General features: G+C 38.6%; 1 protein-coding gene and 1 long non-coding RNA gene across 2 annotated transcripts; one reads left to right on the forward strand and one right to left on the reverse strand.

Annotated features, from left to right (window-relative positions):
• Positions 1–1071: 1071 nt before the first annotated feature.
• LOC135612641 (uncharacterized) lies at positions 1072–5951 on the forward strand. Its single transcript, XR_010487032.1, has 2 exons — positions 1072–1622; positions 5319–5951. It is a non-coding gene; the product is annotated as an uncharacterized LOC135612641 (long non-coding RNA).
• A 452-nt stretch (positions 5952–6403) lies between these two features.
• Positions 6404–9815, reverse strand: LOC103974024 (transcription factor ICE1). Its single transcript, XM_065109177.1, has 4 exons — positions 8486–9815; positions 7581–7811; positions 6872–7042; positions 6404–6731 (listed from the first exon to the last, which is right to left on the reverse strand). Exons 1-4 carry the CDS (start codon positions 9656–9658, stop codon positions 6645–6647), a joined length of 1662 nt encoding a protein of 553 aa, XP_064965249.1. The 5' UTR covers positions 9659–9815; the 3' UTR covers positions 6404–6644.
• Between the last annotated feature and the right edge of the window lie 6603 nt (positions 9816–16418).

Below are 16418 nucleotides of genomic sequence, written 5' to 3' on the forward strand. Positions count from 1 at the left end.
CCCCCACAATCCAAACCCTAATTGAGATTTCCCAAGAGGATCCGCCACGATGAACCTCACGAGAAACATAGAAGAAAAGGCGTAATCCAAATAGAACCGAGAATCCACGCAGAACAAATACAACCCTGAGCAATTAAACGGAAATCGAGACGAGCTCCATAGCAAAAGAAACAAGAGCATATCAATGCGTCGCAATAGGAACGGGGTAGGAGAAAGGAGTGGAGGCAAACCTGGGGGCAGGGCCCGACGACGAGATCGATCGCCTGAGGAGCAAAGGTAGGGGTTTTCGACGAGCGGGACAACTGGGTGGGACGAGTGAAGCTCCGTCTCTCGATCTCGTCTTCCTCGCCCGCTCCTATTTCGCTGTTGGTGGCGACGCACGGACGTGAGGGGATCATTAAATCGCAACTACAGGGAGAACGGCGGCGGCTGCAACCCCACCCGGATCCGACGGCTCCGGAGGCCACTCCCCGAATCCGATATCAACCGCGTCACTAAGCATGAGACGCCCTCGCCATATCACCCCCGGAGGCAGGGAGAGTGAGAGAGAGAGACGGTGGGGTTCGGATTGGGTATCGAATCGGCAATAAGGAAGGATGAGTTGTGTCGACTTTAATCGTCCCAACTAGCTAAAAGGTTGAGAAAATTTAAAACTGATCTGAGTCATGTATGAAACTAAGCAAATTAGATTTGGGTTTGGTTTGATTAGACCTGATAAGTTTTGATATATCCCATAGACAAAAATTTAGGACCTTAGTTAAGTCGATTCGAATACCTTCGTTCTAGTTATAAGACATAGTTTTGTTCTGGATTGACTCATCACGGATGACCTTTATTGGCCATCTATATAGATCAGACTGATCCAACACACATGCATATACAAATAAATATTAGGTTTGGGTATCGAATTGAGGTTGAACCCAGATTGGGTCGGTGGGGTTCGGATTGAACCCAACCGCCGCTGCAGCTCTCAGGCTTATGGTCATCCACGTCTCCCATCGACAAGAATCCACGGACGAGGTTCCCTTACCTTTGCATCTTCTATATTGACGAGACCACTCTCATATCAATTTGAGACGCGCAACGCGGTCAATTGGCGTCCACGAGGCTGTCTATAATTATCATTCTTCGGTGTGATACGATGCGCTCGAGATGGGCCATATGAAGATGCAGCCAAAATTTTTTTACCGTTAGATTTACCAATCACACGAATCTCGATGCAATCACGCTGGCTTATACCCACTTCGATAGGATGCGCTCGACCTCACTGTATTGTTCCCTGGAAATACTTTTATGCACTTTAGCCCGGTACCTTACAAGCTACTCGCATTGTTATTGAAATCTTATGAACGGGGCCATTCTGGGTGGGCCATTGATGCGCTGGTATCTGCGCGGGTAACAATTTTGCATTCATGGGAATCGCTACAGATATGCCTCTCTTGTCCTCGTCTGCCTCTCCTTTCTCCGTTTCCATTTACCTCTTTATCTGTTGGTCGGAGAGGGGACCGCGAGATCCGCTTCTTCTCCATCGCCACCGCGAGATCCGCTTCTTCTCCATCGCCGCCGCCGCCTCTCTCCTCTCTCCTCTCTCACGGGGTTTCGTCGTTGCCTTCTAATCTGAGGTAGTTGTCGTGCTTGCCCTCTTGTGTTATTGGGTTTCTTCTACTTGTTTGTCTCAGAGGATGCAACCCTAGGTGTTGAATCGTCCTCGTGTGGTTAGATTCCCTTTATTGGGTTTTTTCTGGCTATGTTCTTGGATTGTTGTTTCTGCTTGCAACATCTTGTTAGTATTTTATTTTCTTGTCCTTGATTATTTGGTTGTTTCTTGGAAATCTAGGTTTTCATTTAATTGTACGCCTTTATAGCTTGCGAGTAGAATTAGCGCATAAGTTTAGGTAATATTGAGCTGAAATTGTCGCTATGCACATGATTGCTTCCAAATCTCCTTAAATGGTATCGTAATATAATACGAGAGATTAAATGGTGTGCAAATTTATATGAAATAAGGGTAATAGTTGGTGAATAATGTTTTTGATTCAATTTGTCTTAATAAATTAATTGATGTGGGATCTTTCAAGCTTATTATTACCTACCTAATTTTCTTTTTATATCTTATTTTTTGTCTGTTAGTTCGTTTCAGAATTTTTTGCCCTGGTACATGCTGTATGAGTGATTATATTACAATGAATTAGAATATCATTGACACCTTTTCAATTTTCCTATCCATCATTTAATTTTTCGACTCTGGAACATTGATGCACCTCATTTCCTTATGCATCGATTCCTTCACAATTTAATTGTTTCTTTTTTGCTGTCTTTAACTTGCTAGAAGGTATGATCCTTTCTAGATTCAAGATTAAATAAAAAAAGCAGCAGCATTAATTTGTTGTCTTTGATTGATAGATATGCACTAGGAACTCATATTTATAATGTTTATCACAAGGGACAAGGCATTTAATTTAGATCGACTAGTAGAGGGACTCATCATAAGAATCGAAGGATATCTGAAGCTGGTCCTTTTTATGATTCAGTACTGTACTGTTAGCTACTTTATATTATTCAGAACTATTGATAATGATACGACTTTATAAGGAACTCCCATGTAATACGATTTATACATTTGTACACATGCAAGTGGATTGCTATGGAAGACGAAATTCCTATTTCGTGATAAGAATTTTTTATGATTGTGACAGATTATACTTTACTTGACAAACACTATAATGATATATATATATATATATGTATATATATATATATATATATATATATATATATATATATATATATATATATATATTCACTGTTGAATTAGATGCGGTCATCAAATTTGTGATCAAGATCGTAGGATCATGTGATCCTACGGCCCAGATTGAGATTTGGAGCTGGACCTGACGTTTGAATCGGATACAAAGCTTGACTAGAATGGAGTTACGAGTTGACTTAGAGTCGGTCGATTCAACTTAAGCAAGTTGGGATATAAATGTTTTGAAAAAGAAATAACGTGTCACGGCCTTCTTGGTGGTGCGCGATTGTAGGCGAACCCTAGTGGAAATACCAATCTCCAGCTCCGCAAACGAGATCAGGAATCACGGCCCACGCTCTCCTCTCCTCTCCTCCCTCTCTCTCCACCATCCTAAATACTTCACTCCTCCCTCTCCCGCGCAGCCAACCCCTTATTCCCAATGACTTGATTGAAGACGGCGGGTTTCAAAGTTGGTGAGGAGGTGCCGATGAAGGAGGAGGACGAGTTTATGCTTTTAAGAAATTGCTTCCTCGAGACCTCCTCGACATTAATCTCGTTGATGAAAGGTTCTGGTTCGATTCAAGTGATATGGATTGTTGTTATTTTGGTTTGCTCTTCATGGTATTGTTCTGTTATCGAGTGACGAGGGTTTGTTCATTTTTGTTTTCATATCCTCGTTGCCAAGAAAATAGTTATAAGACAGAGAGAGAGCGCCGACAAACATTTCAATTCGTGTCAAAACCGACGTAGACTAACTTACCAAAAATCGAAAGCTTAAAATAAATTAATTTTTTATAAATAAAATATTAATTTGATTATGTTGTTGTAAGCTCATTTACAAGATGAGTATTTGACCCTAAGGTTTTCTCCTTTGGCAAGTACCAAGAAAAATGGGCCACTCCATCGGGATCCTTCCAATGCCCCTCCGCCTTCCAAGAAGAGCCAATTGGATGGCCCTTTCACCGGAAAGAGCATCTCTTAGGCATTGATGTTAATTGGTCCTTCATATATCCGGTTAAACAAAGAAGAAGATAGTAGTGAACTTGCATCTGGCCCATATGAAGGACCAATTAACATCAATGCCTAAGAGATGCTCTTTCCGGTGAAAGGGCCATCCAATTGGCTCTTCTTGGAAGGCGGAGGGGCATTGGAAGGATCCCGATGGAGTGGCCCATTTTTCTTGGTACTTGCCAAAGGAGAAAACCTTAGGGTCAAATACTCATCTTGTAAATGAGCTTACAACAACATAATCAAATTAATATTTTATTTATAAAAAATTAATTTATTTTAAGCTTTCGATTTTTGGTAAGTTAGTCTACGTCGGTTTTGACACGAATTGAAATGTTTGTCGGCGCTCTCTCTCTGTCTTATAACTATTTTCTTGGCAACGAGGATATGAAAACAAAAATGAACAAACCCTCATCACTCGATAACAGAACAATACCATGAAGAGCAAACCAAAATAACAACAATCCATATCACTTGAATCGAACCAGAACCTTTCATCAACGAGATTAATGTCGAGGAGGTCTCGAGGAAGCAATTTCTTAAAAGCATAAACTCGTCCTCCTCCTTCATCGGCACCTCCTCACCAACTTTGAAACCCGCCGTCTTCAATCAAGTCATTGGGAATAAGGGGTTGGCTGCGCGGGAGAGGGAGGAGTGAAGTATTTAGGATGGTGGAGAGAGAGGGAGGAGAGGAGAGGAGAGCGTGGGCCGTGATTCCTGATCTCGTTTGCGGAGCTGGAGATTGGTATTTCCACTAGGGTTCGCCTACAATCGCGCACCACCAAGAAGGCCGTGACACGTTATTTCTTTTTCAAAACATTTATATCCCAACTTGCTTAAGTTGAATCGACCGACTCTAAGTCAACTCGTAACTCCATTCTAGTCAAGCTTTGTATCCGATTCAAACGTCAGGTCCAGCTCCAAATCTCAATCTGGGTCGTAGGATCACATGATCCTACGATCTTGATCACAAATTTGATGACCGCATCTAATTCAACAGTGAATATATATATATATATATATATATATATATATATATATATATATATCATTATAGTGTTTGTCAAGTAAAGTATAATCTGTCACAATCATAAAAAATTCTTATCACGAAATAGGAATTTCGTCTTCCATAGCAATCCACTTGCATGTGTACAAATGTATAAATCGTATTACATGGGAGTTCCTTATAAAGTCGTATCATTATCAATAGTTCTGAATAATATAAAGTAGCTAACAGTACAGTACTGAATCATAAAAAGGACCAGCTTCAGATATCCTTCGATTCTTATGATGAGTCCCTCTACTAGTCGATCTAAATTAAATGCCTTGTCCCTTATGATAAACATTATAAATATGAGTTCCTAGTGCATATCTATCAATCAAAGACAACAAATTAATGCTGCTGCTTTTTTTATTTAATGTCTAGTTGATGGTGTGCAAACATCCAAGAGGAAGAAGACAATAATATTGTGTAATGGTCATTCACATCACTGTCGCCTCTGAAGCCTACATGAGAACTCTGAAACACGAATGACACTACACCAGTCGAGCTTATTTTTTGCAGAATACTCTTGTTTAGTTTTCTAGAAGACTGGTACGAATGCATCCATGCAGACGAATCCAAAACCTAAGACACAACTTCTTTTGGTACTTGGATCACTGTCGCCTCTGAACCTAAATAAAAGCTTAAGCAGTCTTCCAATTGTTTGGGAGAAGAGAGAATACATCCGAATCAGAAGAAGCCAATGAAAACAGTCTTCTTGTGGTATTTATATCACTGATGGCTGAATGCGTCCAAGCAGAAGAAGCCAAGAAAAGCTACGAGACGTTCATGGAATAACAGAAGCTGAGACTCAACTAGGAGATAAATGAACTGCAAGTAAGCATCAACAGCTGGATGGAACAGAAGGAGATGAGACATAAATGTTCTGCACCAGATTCAGTTCTTGGTGAACATGTCCTTTGCTTGCAAACATATGGATTATTTCTGCATGTTTTGGCCACCATATAAGACCAAGAAACATTTGGCATTTAAGACCAAAGAGACGAAGAGTTACTTCTACAGAACTTAGAAATTATGTCCAATCTTGAATCTTACCACCCTCATTTCCTTTCATTTCTAATTATTGTACCATGTTTTCTTTTGTCATTTTTATGAGGATGACTAATAAGTACAAAGGAATTTTATGGAATGCTATATCTGATGGCAGTGAGAGACATTTATAACAAAGTAGAAGAGAAGAATTATGGAAACATCAGCATACATCTAACAAAGAGAAAGAATCAGTGACAGACAAGAATCTTTCAGTAATGACAGCTTGGACTGAGAACGATGATGACAACATGACATGAATGAAAGGATTAATGAGATTGTATCAAGATGACCACAATTTATACCACAGCATATCATTCACGCTATGATGCGAAAGAAATCAAAGAAAAGCTTTTGTTTTCTTTGGTTCATATAGAACATGGAAGCTAAATAGACAGGAAGGGAGAAGGAAAATTGTTACATAGTTAAAAAAGCAAGACAATCTTTCACTAATCTAAATCAAAACACAAGCAACTGACTACCGATGCACTCGACTACAGGATTATATGTGACTTCAAAATTATAAGAAACAAAGATAGAGATTTCTGCCGATACAATTATCCAACGATACGACTTTTATTCCATACAAGAAAGAGTGGGAAACTGTTATCTGATTACAGAACTAGCTTTAAATAAGTGCCAGTCGGCACCTTCCTCAAGTTGCAGGACACATTCCAAATAACCTATAAAGTGCTAATATGACCATCCAATTCATTACTGCTTTTAAGATGATTTAGGAAAAGGAAGCCATTAGATGCTCCACTGGGATTAATGCAATTGCTGTCTCTCCTTGATTCCTCACAACATAGTATTGTCATAGCCTGCAGAATGCAAGAGAACTGCCTTGATTTCTTCTGGCAGAACACCAGGACCCTCTTTGCATCGCTGAACAAGGGCAAAAGAAAACTTCAGTTGTCATTGATGAAACAAAGAGGAGGCAATTAACTAAGAATCAAGAATCTAATGCAACATAGCCAAGCAACTGTAATGAGCTTTGCTGGAGATACAAGAGGACAAGATATTACCTCAGCTCGGAAAACATCTAGGGCAAACCCATTGAAACAGCTGATGACAGCCTGCTGGATGTCAAGCCCAAGGCCATCAAGTGCCCTCATAGTGGAGAGCAATAGACCAGGCCTACGAGCACAAAACATATGAATGTTAACTGCTCGACCTTCTCTTACCCTGACCTCAACCTACAAAACACACAATATCGATCAGTTTGCATCACATAACAACATAGTGAATCTTCTAGACAAGACTCCAGTCTCATAAAATTGTCAACCAAGCTTTTTCAGATTTATTCTGAGCTCAAGCATCAAGTTCTATAGGGAATTGGAAGCAGCTATCTGATTTTTTAGAAAATGACTATGGCTTTGCACACAATTCAGATCATTATTAAGTAATCATAACTCAGAAACATAGATGCACTTCAAAGCTAAGCTTCATGGTCTCATCGTGATGCAACTACTAAGGTAAAAGATTCCACATGGAAATTAGGCTTCATGACGTAAGAAATAGGTACTCAATATTGCTTATTAGAGTTGACATCAGGTCCACAACTAGTTATCAGATTGCCAGTATCTTTTCTGAAGCCTTGTTGATTAATAAAAAGCAAGATTTTTCAGGGTTACCATGATGAGGAAGGAAGAAAAGTTTCATTCTATTACGATAATTAAGGCTGGAAAAATGATTAAGATATTGGAGAGTAGATAAAATAAAGCAGGCACAAACACGAGCTGGTTGACTATTTGGGCTTGGCAAAGAACTCGGGCAGAGCTCCTCCTTCACACGGCACGATAGAGTGGGTAGTGTTGGAGTCAGAGGGTGAAAGCTTGTCCCACTAGTAAGAGGCATTGAAGAACTGGAAGGTGCTGATTCAAGTTCATTGTGAAGGTCATTGATCCTTTGCAAAAGCTCCTTCAAGTACTCAATTGCATCACCAAGAATGGAAGCTCTGTCCATCTACAAGGATAAGAAGAATTAGTTACACTAAATTCTTAATGATGCAAATAACAAGATGACATCTTCCTTGAACAATTCAGAAAGATGTTAAAAACTTTCCAACTACTACACAAATGTTATGATTCGTCGATGATGCAGAACCAGCATATGCCCATATATGAAGGCATCCACTTTTACCTTTGAACACTAGATGTTAAAATGAATTATTTGTTCTGTTTAATGTGGCTTAGGAGCACCACAAATATATCATCACTTGTCAGCAATCACAACATAGACCTTTTATTCATAGCACAGCGGTGCTTTAAAACAGCTAAATAATTGCACTGAAAAATGGAGTGGGTAAGGTTCTAAAACATTACTAGAAAAAATGGCACTGAATTATAAAAGAACAAGCAAAGCATCACCTAAATAATCACTGAGCCCACAAACTATCACAAGGAACAAAAGGTTTAAGTTTCTAATGAACCAACCCATAGGAATCATCTGATACCATCAACCAAGCAGAAAAAAGAAGACCTTTTTAAGCAAATGATGATCGCATAAACATACTTAATTGCAAACAAGATGGCTGCAAATTTGCTCTTGAAGAATTGGTTTCAGGATACACACAACTGAGTAAGTCAAAAAGTATTGGAGAACTTCTAACAAAGAACTGTAGGTGATGAAGATTTCACCTTGCTGATCTTGGGAACAACAGATCTAAGCATGTAAAGCCGGTCATTGAGCTTCTTCCTTCTCCTCCTCTCGGCCATCAAGTTCTTTGCAGGGAGGCCCTTCTTCTTCCCCTTCTGGTCTCCACCACGTGCTGTCACTGTGCTGTTGGCAATCGAGTTGCTACCCCCACCACCGCCCGTGGCATTATCCTCGTCCTTGGCATTCTCTACCGCAACTTCATCCGTGTCATAGTTCAATCCTGACGCGTCGACGCTTCCGTCGTCCATCTCCTCGTCCTCGTTCCCCTTCCTCTTCTTCTCGTTCTCTTCTTCCAAAGCAGACTTGCTACCGTTACCCTGTCCCGCTCCTTCCGAGCCCCATAGCCCCAAGAAGCCACCTTTTTTGCCGGCAGCCGCTGGATTCTGGCGGAGAGCGGCCGCCGCCCTTTTCTGGAACAGAGTCGGCTGCGCGCCCACAGGAGGGAAGATCTCCAGAGGCCTCAGCAACTTAGACCGGTTGAGAAATGGAGAATTGTCGAAGTTGTCGAAGCCCATGGAGCCCACGGCGACACCGGAGATGGAACCATCACAGTTTTCGGATGGGAGCAGCAGACGACTACCGGCGAATTCAGCTCCGGAGCTCAGATCGGGACAACCAACTTGCTCACCCGCCACCATTCCAGCGAAACCAAGGATTCCTCCCCCACCGCCGCCGCCGCCTCTGTTCATCAAGACGGGTGTATTAGACACTTGGGAAGCCGGAAGAAAACCCGGAGCGTCGCACCCTAGATCAAGCCCGGCGTCGAAAGGATTCGAACAAACAGCGCCGAAGAGAGAAGCAAGGGCGGACTTTGCGGGGAAAAAGGGCTGGCTTTGATCGAGGTCGTCGACGACAGGGAGCAGCAAGGCCTCGTGCGGCTTCGGGTTCGAGGGAAAGGCTACGTCTCGATGCGCCTGGAAGACTTCGAAGGGGTAATGGGCGGCGGTAGACGTCGCGGGGTTGGAAGTAGCGCCGCCACCCAAGTACCAGTCGTCGTCGAGCATGGACTTGAAGCTGGGGAGGCCGAGCTCGTCCTTGCTCTCGCCCATCGCTTCCCCGCTGGCGCTGGACGTGTTTGCTCTCGTCCACGACGCAGCGTCCTCCTCCTCGCCTCCATCTTCAGCCCACACGACGCCGTGGATCCTCGAGAGCATGGCTTCTTTCTTCTCCCTCCCCCAGTTTCCACCTTAAGTTGGAGAAGAAGTCAGACAGAGCTTGTGTTCAAGCTTCTTTCTCTTCCGCTTCAGAGATCGCGCTCCATCTGGAAGATGCCGATGGGTAAGGAAACGTTACACTTATGTGTTCGAACGGCGACGTGGCGTGCTCGCCTTTGGTACACTGCCCCCTGTCGCCCGCCATTATTACTGCGTTTTTGAAGTCCCAAAATACCCATTGGCCAAAAGACACTGTTATGACTCTTCTACTGCTGCTGTCACCAGCTTTGTTCAATGGCGGTCACTGTCACGATGTCTTCTACTTCCGATCGATATGTGTTGTGCATGACATGGGACTTCTGAAACCCGTCGAGCTGTCATCTGACCTCATCATCTCATCACGCAACCCATTGTAGGGATTTTACTGGATGGAATTGGGATTCAAACAGACTGTTTTTGGCCACAAATGATCTTTCTGATGAGGAACAAGGGAACAAAGACAATACAGAAGGACACAGTTTCCTTTTTGTCTGGTCATCACATGGAACCAGGAACACCACCCATGCAAAGAACAGATGTTTGTACCTTCATTTCCGTTGATGCCAGCATCTTGTCATAGAAAACTGCTAGTAGTCTAAGCTGAAACATACGCTGAAAGTTATGCCAAATGGGACTTATCATCCCCTACAACCTTCATCAGGAAAAGAGAACAGGACTACACCATATATACGACAGTCAAGTCATTTCATCATCAGATTCAGCAAATCAAGTGACTTCCTAGGCTTAGCTATGCTTCGATTAGTTAGCTGGAGAGATTGGACAAGATGCATCTAATCATATCCTAGTATGTGATTGCTAAACATTTATTGTTGCAGGAAAAAATTAAAGATAAGAGAACAAAGAGAGGCTTTTGAAGGGGCGATGAGAGGGCAGTGATGTCTTTGTATGTGCAAATGGACCACATTTGTTATTCTCAGAATGAAGGTGGGTAAATTAACTTGAGGAAGCTTTGGAGCTTTATAGTCTCTCTCCCTGGTAAATGAACGTACAACCCAAGTTGGATGGTAGAGAGACAGTGAGGTGGGGCTGTGCTTTAACGGCCGGAAGAGGTCCCTCGCAAGGCGCCATTAATGGCAGAGAGAGAGAGAGAGAGAGAGAGAGAGAGAGAGTAAATGGGAGAGAGAAAAACGAGGGGAGGAAGACAAGACTCCCGTGATCGCGTCTGTTCAACTTGGATCGGTTACCTTCGCTTTCATGCGGCTCTCTTACTGTGGTGATGGGGGTCTGCTGCTGCCAAGTTCGGTTAATGTGTCCATGCGCAGCTAGCTGCATGTAAGCAGTTCACAGGGCGTGCTTCTTATGTGTTTGCGACCAGAGGGAAAACTTGCACCACGGTAGCTGGTTTGACATTCTCTCCGATAACGATGAGATAGAGAATATACCGTGCTAAGATAGATATATGTCTCGGTAATATAAATTAACTTTAAATATATATTGTTGGGTTCAACCCACAATTGGATCTTTTGAACCTAAATCAGTAATTAAAAAAAAAAAAGCACGAGATTGAGGGCAACAGATAACAGCGAACGTGAGCGACCGTGCAGTGAGAACTGTGGTGGCACACAACAAAAGGAAAGAGAGAGAGAGAAAATTAGGTTTTTTGAGTTTTCTGCTTCATGGTCAATTGATCAAACGTTGTTAGTTTTAGTCCAAACTTTATGCGGAGAATTCTTACAGTAAGGTTTACAATCTTAATGGTGTTGATCTGCAGTTTATCTCTCTGAGATATTTTCCGGTTATATCCATTTTGTGAGACTTAAAATTATCTTTTTATTAAATTCATATCATCTAGTTATTCCAGAGAAGATTTACTGTAAACATATTATCATTACTATTGATTGTAGAAGTTTAAGGTGGACTACGATCCCGTGGTTTTTCCCGCATTGGGTTTTTCACGTTAAAAATTTGGTCTCACTTTATGATTAATTTATTACTCTATTGTTTATACTGTTCTGGTTCATATGTGCTTTTGATATTAAGTTGATATTTTGATGAGGAACCTGATACATAAAGAAGGAAAAAGAATATTTCGCTTTAATATGTTTTTTCTAACAAGTGGTCTCAGAGCAACAGGTTATTTGATGCTAGTTTTTTTTCTTGTGTGATTAAAATAGAATAATCAGATGGTATGATTAAATTGAACTCATCAAATTATTCCACTTGGGACGATTCAAGCACGTTCGAAGACAAGGAGCCAACCAACAAAAAAAGTTACTAACTACGCTTTAATGGCGTTTGACGATGTGGTAAGTAACTCAATCGAAGCTCATTTATCTTTTGATGAATTGTTAAATACTTTTCATGATTTATTTAATAAATATAAATTAGTTAGTAAAAAATATAAATTATTAAAAAGGAGCATGCCTTATTGAATTCAATAGATTAAATATTAAACATGATAATAAAATATTATCTCCTTATACAAAATATGAAGAATTAGAGATGTTTAAAAAGGAAAACTTGCTACTATATAAAACCTTAGAAAAATTTGAAATATGAAGCAAATCCTTAAACGCGATCCTCGGAAAAAGGAATCATGTTCATAGAAGAGATGAATCGGCTTTGTGAGTAACACTCGTCAAAAGCCAACCATCTTTATTAAAGGCTCAACTTTACATGTTTCACCCCGAAACAAATGTAATTTTTATTGTAAATTTGGACATTATGCCCATAAATGTCAATTTAAGAGATATAGTTCACGTAAGTTAATTTAGGTCCCTAAAGAAACCTTAAATAACTCAATGCAAAATGATAAGTTAAGTAGATCTATTTATGAGGAACCCAAGGTAAAATGGGTACCCAAAAGAAAACTCACTTTCTTGTAGATATGTTTATTATCATAAGTTAAGAGCAAAAATGATATTTTGATAATGGATGCTCAAGGTTTATAACCGGAGATCCAAAATACTTTATAAAGCTCTCTAGCCAAAACAATAAAGGAAAGATTGTTAGAATTAGAACTATCGGTAACAAAATGATTTTAATTGAAGATGTTTTATATTCAATAAAATCATGCTTGATAATTAAATGATATAATGGTTATTTGAAATCTTATGTTTTGGAATTATGTGTTACACATTTGATCTTGATGATTTTTGTGATAAATCTTATTTTTTGATGATGCATATTTTTTATTTGGCATAAAAGACAAAGGCATGCTTGTATGAAATAAATCACAAACTGGGGAATGCATTATTCTTGAAAATGTTTCTATCCCTAAAATCTTATTGAGTTTTCAATAAGAGATTAATGAATCTATTTATATCATTTTGAATATCTTGAAAGTGATGATTTGATTATTTGAATTTAGATAAGTTTTTATCATAATCATAATCTTGATTTCTCGATATTTGATGCTTGATATTTTTTAATCAAGATCTCTTATTTGATCTCTTATTTTTCTTCTTGCCATCTACTAAAGAGGAAAATTATCCAAATGAATCATGGTTTTTCGATGAGTTCCTCTTTTATATTTTTCAGATTTCTCAACTTTTGAAAATTGAGTCTTCTTTTTTGAGATCATTTAACTTTTATTCATTCTCTTTGCAATTCACAAAATAAGAGATTTGATTCATGGATCATTGGTATATTTGATCTTTTATGGACTGATCATTTCTATAAGAATCCTTCCTCCTTCTATTTATGAAAGTAGAACTTCGAAATGAATTAATATGATATTTATGCAAATGAGTGTTAGTACCACATAATGATTGTGATCTTGCTTGTCTCAAAAGAAAAGGAAGCAAGAGTAATTGCTTGCTACGTCTCAAAAGAAAAGTAATAATGCTAAACAAAGAAAACAAATAGCGATAACTTGAGGAAAACAATGCACCAGCGGTAGCACCGCCAGTACGCACTGCTTATATGCAGTAGCACCGCCCAACTGACAATACCATCGCTCGCAACCCTGCCCTATAAAAACCCAAGTTAGGTCCGATGGTAGAATCGCCCCTAAACCTTCCTCCACCTCTCCTCCACCCCTCTAAACCCTTCTCCACTTCTCAATCTCCTTGCTCTTCCTCTAGAAACCCAATAAAACCCTTCTCTTCTATAAATCTAAGGATCAATCTCAACTCTCTAAGAGATCACTACAAGGGTAATCTTCAAAACATTTCTCTCAATTTATTGATAGATCTTGCTTCTTATATGTAGTTCTCTCATTGATAATATATGTAGCCTCATAGCATCTAGAAGATCCTTAAAGGACAAAGGAAAGAGGAGATTATATGAAACATATGATTTCATACTCTTTGATTCCTCTCAATATGCCCTTAAATTCCCAACCTTTGAGTGAAGTGTATATAAGAAAAAATATGTAGATATAGAAGAATTGAGTAATTTAGAACTAATTCAATGATTTACTAACTTAGATATCCTTTCAATTCTTCAAATAAGTGAACACATTTATCCTAGACTTGTTCGTTTGTTTTACAACAACTTGTGTGTGAATAAAAATGATAGAATGTACACTTATCTCTTAGGGCATCACATACCTATTACAGATAGTATAATTTATAATCTTATAGGAATTCCAAAAAAAAGAAGAGGTTACTACTTTAGAGGATAATGAGACATTGAATCAGTTGGGATTACATATTCTGAGGTGTTAGACACTATCTTTGATAATCTAAATTTGTCTATCATTCCAAAAAGCTGTGAATATTTGCTATCCTTTAGCACAAAATTACTTCATCATATCGTGATAAGTGTTCTACTTCTAAAACAATACTATCATGATGAAGTTAGTCAAATGAAATTAGGAACCATGTATTAGATTATGGTATAAAATGATAATAGTTTTAGATATCTTATATGACAAAACATGATCGAAGAGATTGCTACTTTAGAGGTTGCTACTTATAGAAATTCATTGTTTTATAATCTTATAGGAATTCCAAAAAAAAGAAGAGGTTGCTACGTTAGAAGATAATGAGACATTGAATCAGTTGGGGTTACATATTCTGAGGTGTTATGTACTATCTTTGATAACCCAAATTTATCTATCATTCTAAAAAGCTGTGAATATTTGCTACCTTTTAGCACAAAATTGTTTCATCACATCGTGATAAGTATTCTACTTCCAAAATAATACCATCATGATGAAGTTAGTCAAATGGAATTAGGAACCATGTATTAGATTATGGTATAAAATGATAATAGTTTTAGATATCTTATATGACAAAACATGATCGAAGAGATTACTACTTTAGAGGTTGCTACTTATATAAATTCATTGTTTTATAATCTTATAGGAATTCAAAAAAAAGAAGAGGTTGCTACTTTAGAAGATAATGAGACATTGAATCAGTTGGGGTTACATATTCTGTGGTGTTATGTACTATCTTTGATAACCCAAATTTGTCTATCATTCTAAAAAGCTGTGAACATTTGCTACCTTTTAGTACAAAATTATTTCATCACATCGTGATAAGTATTCTACTTCCAAAATAATACCATCATGATGAATTTAGTCAAATGGAATTAGGAACCATGTATTAGATTATGGTAGAAAATAATAATTGTTTTAGATATCTTATATGATAAAATATGATTAAATTATCAACAAAGGATATGATGCTTCAATATGATGGCTTGATTACTAGAGTAATCCATGCACATGACATAGTCATTCTACTAGACGAATAAACCTTAAAATTAGATATATTTAATATCATAAATAGAAACCTATTAAGAAGATTGAGATATATAGTAAGAAATGAGGTTTGGATTAGATTATCTATGAGGACTGATCCTCTCCCACCTGAACCAAAATTAGAAACACCTATATAAAGGGAAAGTCAATCTCCTCTTACTAGTTTCTTGAAGGTAACATCTCTAACATAGCCAACACCCTCCTCATCTGTCTCCATAGTAATTCGACTAGATTGAATTGAACTATGTCAAGATCAAATATTAACTAGGATACAGCAAATTCATCAACGCTAGTATATATATACACACAACAAATTCTTTTTATGTGTAGCATTTGATGAACCAAGAGTGTCCGTACCCGTAAAGCTCGTTGCTTTTTCTCCTATTTTTTCCGCTGCAATTTATCTCAACTATGTCGGCTCCGTTCCTTACGAAATTTAGCAGCTTAAATGGATTGTCGCAGACTGTTTGAGCTCATTTATTCACACTCGAAGAACTTCTAAGAAGGATGCTGACGTATGCATGGCCAGCAATCCTCTTGTCTCTAATTATCCAATGCAATGTATTTAAGAAACGAAATTTTAAGTTTAAGGATGATGAATATACTGGTTTTATTTCTATAAGTTTGATCAATATATATTGTATTATCTCTATAAGTGATGAGATTATTTCTATGACTCATAATTTGTAAGAAAGTTATCTTACCATTAGATCGTGATCTATCCTCGACTTCGACGCATGTAATGGGAATCAATTTTCTCACCGACAACTATTAATGTTTTTTAAGTTACATTTTATCGAGTTAAAAGAATCGGCAATTAAGGAAGGATGAGTTGTGTCGACTTTAATCGTCCCAACTAGGTAAAAGGTTGAGAAAATTTAAAACTGATCTGAGTCATGTATGAAACTAAGCAAATTAGATTTGGGTTTGGTTTGATTAGACCTGATAAGTTTTGATATATCCCATAGACAAAAATTTAGGACCTTAGTTAAGTCGATTCGAATACCTTCGTTCTAGTTATAAGACATAGTTTTGTTCTGGATTGAC

Source organism: Musa acuminata, chromosome BXJ2-5, assembly GCF_036884655.1.
Source record: "Musa acuminata AAA Group cultivar baxijiao chromosome BXJ2-5, Cavendish_Baxijiao_AAA, whole genome shotgun sequence".
NCBI lineage: Eukaryota > Viridiplantae > Streptophyta > Magnoliopsida > Zingiberales > Musaceae > Musa > Musa acuminata.